Consider the following 10214-nt stretch of genomic DNA (forward strand, 5'->3'; position numbering starts at 1 on the left):
GTATACAAACTCACGATAACATACGCACTATAAACACACTTGTTATAGATATGTGGTAGTAGAGTCGGGCCTGAGGACACACAATACGTTGTGAAATCTCTTATGAATGTATGTATTGCCTTAATTTTGCTGGACCCCTGGAAGAGTAGCTGCTGCCTTGGAATGACTGGATGCAACCACAAGATAAAACAGGCTATTCAGGTTAGTAGGGAAATAGGGAATGGTGAATAACCTCTATTTGTTTTACAGTATGTCACTGAAATCACCGGGTATGCCCAAAAGACAAAGCAACTATTATGTGTAATATATATACACAGTAAATGTGTGATTGAAATGACCCAGTCCTGTGGACCAGGGGTCCAATTCATGAATCAAAACAATTCCTCATATTAAACAATGGGCAATTTATTAATGAATCATTTACGTTCATGAAACTGAACGGTCTCCAACCCGGCTGTATAAATGTAGCAGGAGTTCCCATGAAGTGGTCTGACCACTGTGGTCTGCTGCCCTAGCAGTGATCCCATAATGGACCTGGCTGGCCTGCCTAGTTTACTGCCCACTGGAGGATAGTCCTTGAGCTGGCTGACTGACCACCACAGCTCAGTCCACAGGGTGGAGTAGAAAACAGTTACAGTTACTGCATAATGAAGTCATTCCCAGGGTTCAAGGCACAACTACTCATGAGAGGCTGCCTACAGTCTGCAGAAGAGAGCACTCGTTCACTACCCCTCAATGCAATCTCACAAATGGACTGGTGGAAATATGTTGGATTCTACTTCTAGCACATGCCTATACCAATTCAATGAGGGGAAGTGATCAAATGCACACTCCAGGGGAGAAGAGAAGGGAATTGGATCAGAACGACTGAGGGGCCTGGCAGGGATGTAGAGGTATAGAACATTGGGTGTTATAAGGTGGGAGAGGGGTAGGCGACTTTGTGAGGTACATCACCGGGTGCTTTCCTCCCTGTCTCCCCGATCTCTAAGATGTCTCGAGAGCTCCGCTTCACTGCACGCGACAGGCGATTGGGGTGATCAGGGCCGGTGCGGTCTCTCCACCCCTCCTTCACTCAGCTGTCTCAGCAGGTCACCTGTGGCCCCTGAAGCCTTCAGGGGCCGCTACATCACAACATGTGAGTTGCATACTCAATATACTAATAGATACTGATGGATAATATACCAGTATTACAGGTAGTATCTTTTAGTCTCCAGTTTGAATTTCATGTGTGAAACTACCAGGAAATATACTCATCTCAGCCTATACATTCCTGTGTTAAATCATGTGAGGCGGGATTTCTTTTCTCTGTAATTTCTATTATCTCAGTGGTCACAGGTTAACACAGAGGAGAGTGAGAAAGGAAGATAGAGAGAATAACAAAAATAATACTTGGATTAGAAAGAAAAAAAATAGAGTTCAGAGGGTCGTATCTCATTAAGCAATTGAGAAAGTTAATTAGGCAGTGCTGATAATTATTACCATGGCAACCTGAGCGCGCTCATGCAAATTTGATTAAGGAGTTGCTGGTTGTTTATCTGCACTGGTGAGACAGAGATGGCGTTCCAAATGCCAGCCTATTCCCTATGTAGTGAACTCCTTTTGATCAGGGCCCTGTTCACATTAAGTGCACTATATAGGGAATAAAGTGCAATTTGGGACATACCCAGAGACAGCATAGCAGGGCCAGCGAAGAGCCCCAGAGACCCCTACAGGTGAGATGGTGTAGCTGCATGTTCTCTTACTAAACCCACTCCAGAGTTTCTCTAAATAAGATCACCTCATGGATCAGAGCATGACTATGGTATTGCCAACATTCCTTTACAACAGACAATCACAAGCATTAAGATGTTACTAAAATATATAATACTAGCCAAAAGGCAAAAACCTGATAGCTTTGCTACTGACCCTCAAAACTGGAAACAAAGGCACAGGATGTGGGTCTTTGATTGGCCTTCAACACTGTCCTTTTAAAATCAACAATGATCAGTTCAATTCACAATATGAATCTTTGACTGACTATATTATGAATCCAATGTCTGCTACCATCTATTCATTGGTACAGAACACTAACAATAATATATAATAATATATTTCCTAAATGGATGCATCTACCTAATAATGATCTCATTTTCCTTCCTAGATGGAGAACATTTGTGAAACAACTGGCATGAGATGATAGTAATCCATTGAGGTAGGAAGACATCGGGTTGTTTCTAGAGTCAACAAAAGAGAGCAGATCACAGTACACATGTTGCCCTCTGGTGGAAAAGAGATCAACAATTATAAGAACACAACATTCAAAATGAGCGACATGTTGTCAGAATCTAGTAGAATCCAACACTGCATTGACCATGGAAATACAAGTAATAAAAATGAGCCACATTGTAGATTAGAATTTGACACTGTCGACAGCTTGCGCATCAAATGGATATTGTGAAGGATAAACACCCTTCATCGTGTATGAAGTAGCAGTGACCTATGGGAGTACAACAATTTAATAGATTTATTCTTACTCCTATAAAACTACAGATTGGTTTTGAGGACAGATTGCTTTTGTTTTTGCTTTGTAACAAACCCACAAGTAATAATCAGAAACAAAAAGAGAGACATGAGTAAAACTCATCACCTTGGGAGAGCAACTGACACATTTGACGTGTTCCCAGAACAGACAATCACATTCAGTTAGCTGAAAAATCCATTAATAAGCTGAAAAATCTCTTAATTAGCCATCCCAGGAGCTTTCTCAGTAGATGGCGTCGTGTAAAGTAAAAAGGTAAAACTGGGGACATGAAAGCAACACAGCAGAGACCCAGTGGGAGATTTCTCTAGGGACTAAACGAATCCTCCTTTCCCACCATCATCTCATCTCACACAGCAGAGAGAGGAGTATGGATTATTACTGTTTATTATACAATTCATATCTTTGTTTGATATTTGTAATTACCATCATGTCACTGTTTAAACATTTTTTAAATGTATTCTTGTTAACTGGGGCGGCAGGGTAGCCTAGTGGTTAGAGCTTTGGACTAGTAACCGAAAGGTTGCAAGTTCAAATCCCTGAGCTGACAAGGTACAAATCTGTTGTTCTGCCCCTGAACAGGCAGTTAACCCACTGTTCCCAGGCCGTCATTGAAAATAAGAAGTTGTTCTTAACTGACTTGCCTAGTTAAATAAATAAAGGTTCAAATAAAAAAATAAAACTGAATTTCATACATATCTGCCAATAATGGGTTCCATTTCAACCAACTGCCGAATAATTGTATAAAAATAGCAAAAACATAACGACTGTCTCACACACAAACTGGTTTGTTTTTTCCTAATTTCTTTAAAGACAATTTTGACCCTCGGTTCATAGCCTTCTCTGAGTGGATTACTAAAATGTCTAGCGGACTTTGTCTGGTTAACGTTACCCTGTCTTGACAGTAACATGGTTTTCAGTGAAACCAACGGCACTTAAAATATCCACAAATTCAGAGTGAATAGCAAATTTATAAGATTGTTTTTGTAACAGAGCGGTGTTTCATTTAGTTTAGAATAAATAAACCTGGAAAACAAATGGTTCATATGCACCAATCTGTCACAGTAAGTCGTATGATAAGCTTCAAGAAGCCTGCGTATGTGTATAGGTTAAATTAGTTTAAATAGCATTATAATCTGAGCTCAGACAGACACTACTTTGTCAGTACAAGTGAGATGAGCAATAAAAAACATGTTATAATATACGTTTGAAGCAGACAGACCAACAACAAAAACATCCAAACCATAATAATATATTATTTTTTACAAACGTCTCCCTATATCAGGGTTGCTTATATATCCCTTTGTCACAGCTTGTACAGTACAGGAAGTTTTGATTGATTGGTTGTTCAGAGATGTAACCACTCTCCTAACTAATACTAACCCCTCCCATTACATTGTCCAGGGAGGTGCTATGTGCAAATTTGAAATGGCACACTAGTCCTTATATAGTGCATTAACTTTGTAGTGCACTAAGGGAAATAGGGTGCCATTTTGAATACGACCTATATCAGAAGAGAAGGCGTGGGCTTCTTCCCTGGCCACGCCTCCTTGGCGTATTTCTTCTTGCGTGGTTCGTTGAGCGCCTCGGCCGTGTATGGTCCAGGGGCAGGGTTAGCAGCAGGGTTGAGGGTGACGGAGGGCTGTGCTGAGGCTGAGGTGGGGGAGAGGTCCACCTCTGGAGCAGGGTTAGGGAAGACCAGCGGCAGGCCCCCCAGGATAGTAGCTCCAGCCTGGGCCGCGGCGGGGAGGGATCCGGCCTCTCCACTGGTGGGTGGGAGGTCTCCATAGAGCCCTCCACTGAAGGGGAAGTTCTGCATGCGTCTGGCCACAGAGTCCTCCAGACCTAGTGAAGCGTGACCCTCCATCTTCCTCTTCTGATTGGGTAGCAGGGTTTAGGGGGGAATGAGAAGATTGAAGATGACAATACAGTAGCGTCAATTATAAAGCACTGTGAAGTACTCTGACAAATGTCTTAAAAGAGATTTATAAATTAAATGGGATTGATATGATCAATCTCAATTTGTCAACATACAACCACTTTTTGCATAGGTTGATTGATTGCGATCGGTCAACACCAAGGTTATTATAGTTGTTTTTGTTTCTATTCTTTGTTATTTGAAATTCAATTTACTTTCAGTTCATTTTCAGACCTGATTTGCTCATTTGTTTTAGTAATATAACGTTACAAATATTTCTATTTTGTTTTTATATTATTTAGACTGGGTTTTAGTGTTAGGAACAGAAATCATGCATTTGTGTTGTATAGTAATAAACAAGGTGATGGTAAGGTCATAGATAGGATTAGGTTTAAATGATTAATCCTAACTCATTTAGACTTGGATTTAAAAGGAATAGCGCCGAGAATGGTGCAAAAAATATGGTGGAAAGAAACTCTCTCATCCATGTTTACACCAATCCAATGCTTTTTCACTTTAGTTGTACATGTAAGAAGAATATAAGGTATTTTCATAGATGTCGGTTTTACCATTTAGAAATGAAAGCACATTATGTACCTAGTCCCCCATTTGAAGGTGTCATAAGTAATTGGCCAAATTCACTTAGATGTGTATTAGAGTAGTCCCCAAATTTGGGGGGGGGGGGGTTGTGTTTCAGATTAAGTTGTGGCCAATATAAATGAATGGAAAATAATGTATTGCCATTTTGGAGTCACTTATATTGTAAATAAGAATAGAATGTTTCTGAACACCTCTACATTAATGTCGATGCTACCATGATCACGGATAATCATGAATGAATCGTGAATAAGGAGGGGAAAGAAAGTTACATAAAGGTATAAATAAAAAGCTAGATACATTTACACACCAGCTTCAGTAGCTTGAAAACCCCATTTTAATTTTTGCCCAAAGTAAGAAAAAGGAAACACAAAAAAGCATAAAGTAAGAGATGGACTTGAACAAGTTTACCTTGATAGGGACAACAGCAGTCTGTACCATGTTCCTGAAGCGCCCTACTGACGGGTCCACGTCCTCTGTAACAACAAGAAAACACACAGGATTACATTATTCATTGTGCATGCGCATCTACATTCGTTCACGGTTGTGTGTTCTTGCATGTCTGTGTGCAGGCGTGTGTATATGTGCACATGAGTGTCATCAACCCTAACTACAGTAACACACCTGGGTTGATGACCTCCTCCTCCTCGCTGAAGGAGACCCTGCTGCTCCTCCTCTTCCTCTTGGGCCTCACGATGTCCAGGTTTCCATCCTCAATGGTCAGGGTGGAGATACGCTTGTTGTGGGCCGTGTTGAACTCTGTCAGGTTCTAGAACAGGGAAAACAAGAGGATAGCTGTGGTCAGGGTCATCAAACAGATCGAGAAACAAGAAAATCATACTACATAAGTTGCTTGCACAAAACATGCTACTCTCTCACAAGAACACGACACACCCTTACCTCCAGCTCGGTCTCCTCCTCAGGTAGACCCAATAGTCCTTTGAGCTCCTCATCCTCCCCTGCCTTCACCTCTCCCCCAGGTATGGTGCTGATCTGGGGCTGGGGCTTCTCTCTCAGGGTGTAGACCCGTGTGGACGCCCCGAACGACATAGTGGAGTCGATGGGCACCTGCTGGGGCTTGTGGGGCTCCAGACGGATATGACCGAGAAACGTACCATGAGCTGAGGGGACAGTGTAACATGGATTGTCCTTTTTCGAAATTTCACTTCATGCTGAAAGTTGACATACTGTATATTGTATTTGGCATCTATAATGATGTGGCATGACCCAAATCTTTTTGTACCAGGGACCAGCAAGCTATGGTTCTCTTTCTTGAACGAATATCTACACTGAAACAAACACTTGACAACTAACTTAATAGTGTCAGACGACCAAGGAACACTGCAGGATATTAAGGAGTATAGATACTCACTACTGTTGAGGTCGATCAGGAAAACCCTCTTGAGGTGTCTGTGGTAGACCAGGGCTGAGTGGACACGCGAACACGACTGGTGGTCTATGGTGAAGTCACACACGTCTGGATTCCGCCCAAACAGATAATATTTCTTCTCGTCAATGATTAGCTTCTACAAAATGAAAAAAGGCCTGATGAAATGTGAAGAGAGTTGCCTATCTAAGGTCATGGACTGGTATTGCAATTGTTCTGTATATATACACACAAAATATGTTTTGTTGTCACATACACCAGATAGGTGTAATGTGTGGTTTTACAGGGTCAGCCATAGTAGTATAGTGCCCCTGGGGCAAATTAGGGTTAAGTGCCTTGCTCAAGGGCATTTTAGGGTTATATTATGAGTAGGTCTTTGACAGCCTTGGAATCCAAGGGGTCACTTGATACAAGCCACGTATTCTGCACACAGACATTGCTCTTGCTTCTTCTATGTGTGGTTATTTTTGGTCCAGCACCAAAAGCTATTATTGTCATGAAGGTGGAAGTTGGGGTCAGGGTTAAGACTAGGCTAGTAGACTTACCTCTACTAGCTTGTCTCCCTTCACAACATCTAGATGGAGTCCAGAGGGAGGTTTCCCTGCCCTGACAAAACACACATAAGGCAGACACGCACAGTGAACGTTAATTGCATGCCATACTTATGCCTTTATTCAAGACTGTGGTTTCACTGCCTTGCTGCAAAAGCAGTTTAACAAGACTATGGGTTTGCATGCCATTTCTTCTAATAATTTGTGTAAACTGCTCAAGCAATAATCTTACTGTAATTCTTATCTCGGGAAAGGAATAGGATTGCAAATCCTGCATAACAGTAAGCATTCGGGAACACCAATAATGTTACGCCATAGAGCTTTATCAAACCTTGACGCTGGACTTCAATGACAAGTTAACGTTAGTTAGAATGTTCTTCAACAGCTAGTATATGACTGACTGAGCACTTCAAGATCATAGCCAAGTTAGCCAGATAGCTTGCTAGTTTCTAGCAAATACACTACAGCCTATTTCGATACGAAAATCATGTTTATTTCGCCGACATGGACCTTACAACACTCTACTGCATGCTTTTGATTTTTGCCAGTCAAAATTATGCATTAGACATCGCAGGTCTTACCATGACGGGCAGTCAAAAAGAGGTGTGTTAGTGCTAGAGTTTGCTGCCATCTTACACCGTGTACTAGTGAATTCTGGGAAAGTGAGGACTTCAGGTTAGTCTGTAGAAAGCTGGGTATCGTAGTTTATGATGAAATAGGCTAATTTTCAATAAAGTGTTATTTTGACGTTTGTCACCATGTTGTTGTTGATTATTTTACTAATCAAGACAGCAAAATGATTTATTTTCATTGCAAGTATTCGTTTAGCCAATCAACATTTTACACTGTGCATCAGCTGTCACATACCATTGAGGACCTCAAACAAAATAAAACAAGGGCACAGTCAACACATTCACCAAAATCTCCCTATGAGTGTAAATAATAAATAAACAAATACATTCTAAAGAACTGGTCCCATCACAAGTATCAGTCATGCATGTTGATAAACCAAAATGTTCTGTCGTTTTATTAAACAAATTCCAATAGCCATTCATGTGAGTGGACCTGAAACAACAGAAGACATTCTCTAGCCCGTAGTGGACCAGAAATGCTTGTCAATGGTGGAGAAAATGTGGCCTTCACTAATTAGTAACTCCAAGGACTGGTTACATGGAGTAAAGGCGAAGGATTAAGACCAAAACTCCCCATTTCTATACGATTTAAAACATTTCCCCCCTACTAAACACATTCAAATAAAGAAAGCACATCCATTACTTGATGACAGTCATGCTGAGGTAATCCTGCTTAATGTGTAGCTCCTGTTGACTGATGCCCCTGGGCTTTTGAGTCTGAGCAGCTCGAGCAGATTCAACACCTTACAGGAAGAGAAATAAAGCCATGTAAGAATGTGTATACACTGGCAGCACCAATTTAGATTTTTTCCACTAATTGATCTTTTGATAAATCATGTCAGATCGTTTTACGAGTTGATCGGATTGGTCAAAATACCAATTAGTGAAAAGAAATCTCAGAATTAGAATGAAACTGCATACCGAGGCCTTATCCAGAAACAACCCCGACCCCAAGACACATATCCTTTTCACACTACTTAGCCTAGCCAAGCTTAGCTGTACTGTGTTGGCCTGGTTACAAATTGACGCTAGTTGCTGGAACTATGCTGGTAAGGACAATGTGAAAATAAAAAGATCTGAACCAACATAGAACAGTTCAGGTCACCCCTATAGTCAATCAGGCATTAGAAGCTAGGGTCTAGGCCTCTCAAACAACTCTGGACCTAGAAGCCAGTTCCACTGCATGTTTTAATTGTTCCCCTCTAATCAGGGACTGATTTAGACCTGGGACACCAGTTGTGTGCAATTAATTATCAGGTAGAAAAGGAAAAGCAGCAGGCTTTGGACCACGTGGGGTAAGAGTTGAGTACCCCTGGTCTAGGCGTCGTTTCTGCTGCTGGGCTAAAAAAAACAGACCTGGCTCTGATTGGTACTCAGCCCGCACGTTGATGCGTCTGTCCCCAGCATTACCACCACTACACAGGTTCCTGTTGTGCTGCACTACCTCCAGCATGTGAGGTGACGTAATTCAGGTCCTCAAGGCAACAGCGGTTGAAAGCCAACAATGACCTTTGGCCCTGGCAGGAGATACATAAAGGGGGACAAAATGTGCCATAATCATGCATACAAATACTAGACTTGAAGTACTGAATGGAATACATTTATCTGAATGATGCAGACTTCCTGAGACTTTGACATAAGTCCCTGGGGGAACAGTATATTATGCCCTATTTTTCAAATACCTAGTTTTCATTTGAGCCAGAGACCTATAACTACTTACCGCAGTGTACACCCATAGCTTTACGTCCAACAGTGGTCCAGTCATGTCGTCCAGAGTACAGGATATCGGTTAATTTAATTAAGAAATCAAATACAGACCAGTGTGCAATCAATGCAACACTGCCACAACGGTTTGTGTGTGACCAGGTATTTCATGGTGAAAGAGGTGGATTAACATGATATAAGACCTACTGAGAAAGGGCTCTAGCTTTCTCTACAAACAGGGACCCTCACTCACCTGGTGGAACAGAAACACTCACCTGGTTGACCTCAATGTCTCCAACACTGAAGACTTCCCTGGCAACTGTGGCAGACAGTAGCTGGGACACTACATCATCTGGAGGGCTGACCTCTGTCACAGCAGGTCATTGGAAAAGCATCACAATTTGGTACACGAAAGCTCATCTACTTTCTAAAGATAGGAATGCTAGCTCAATGCATTCCAAGACAACATTGTGTCATTGTGCAGTTATGGGTTATGTGATGGCAACAGGGTTCAAATAAACACCTTGGTTTTCTGTCCTGACTGGGAGGTGGTGAATCCACCTGGGGACTGGTGGTACCTGTATTCACTTCCCATATCAGAGCCTCTGTTGTATCCTTTGGGAAAACACATTGAACTACACAACACATCTACTGAAAGTAAGCAGGAACAAATGAGTGACTAAAACTTTGAAACCGCTAGTTAAATTCATTTGTGATACCTCTGAGCTGCATTGCAGGTCCCTTAACTCACCTTGAACCCATATGTGTGTTGGAAGAGGGATTTTAGATTTGATAACGAGAACTACCCCATGAGATTGAAAGTAGGTGTTAGTCACTCTGTTGACAGTTTAACATTTTGCTAGTGAGCTGAAATTTGGCATTCAATCATCCAATTAACCAGAAGCTG

At 41.6% G+C, this 10214-nt stretch overlaps 1 protein-coding gene across 3 annotated transcripts; it reads right to left on the reverse strand.

Annotated features, from left to right (window-relative positions):
* Positions 1-2033: 2033 nt before the first annotated feature.
* LOC109903105 (nuclear inhibitor of protein phosphatase 1-like) lies at positions 2034-10198 on the reverse strand. Of its 3 annotated transcripts, none has more exons than XM_031788742.1 (11): positions 10059-10198; positions 9831-9922; positions 9583-9674; positions 8960-9120; positions 8247-8346; positions 6966-7026; positions 6406-6559; positions 5934-6154; positions 5658-5802; positions 5445-5509; positions 2034-4394 (listed from the first exon to the last, which is right to left on the reverse strand). In XM_031788742.1, the coding sequence occupies exons 4-11, from the start codon at positions 9054-9056 to the stop codon at positions 4023-4025; spliced, it is 1215 nt and encodes a 404-aa protein (XP_031644602.1). In that variant the 5' UTR covers positions 9057-9120; positions 9583-9674; positions 9831-9922; positions 10059-10198; the 3' UTR covers positions 2034-4022. The 3 variants fall into 3 exon arrangements, with proteins under 3 accessions (XP_031644602.1, XP_031644603.1, XP_020355320.1); XM_031788743.1 differs by having other exon boundaries at positions 2041-4394; positions 7553-8346; positions 10059-10184; XM_020499731.2 differs by lacking the exons at positions 8960-9120; positions 9583-9674; positions 9831-9922; positions 10059-10198 and adding an exon at positions 8525-8930 and having other exon boundaries at positions 2041-4394; positions 7553-8346.
* Between the last annotated feature and the right edge of the window lie 16 nt (positions 10199-10214).

Source organism: Oncorhynchus kisutch, linkage group LG14, assembly GCF_002021735.2.
Source record: "Oncorhynchus kisutch isolate 150728-3 linkage group LG14, Okis_V2, whole genome shotgun sequence".
NCBI lineage: Eukaryota > Metazoa > Chordata > Actinopteri > Salmoniformes > Salmonidae > Oncorhynchus > Oncorhynchus kisutch.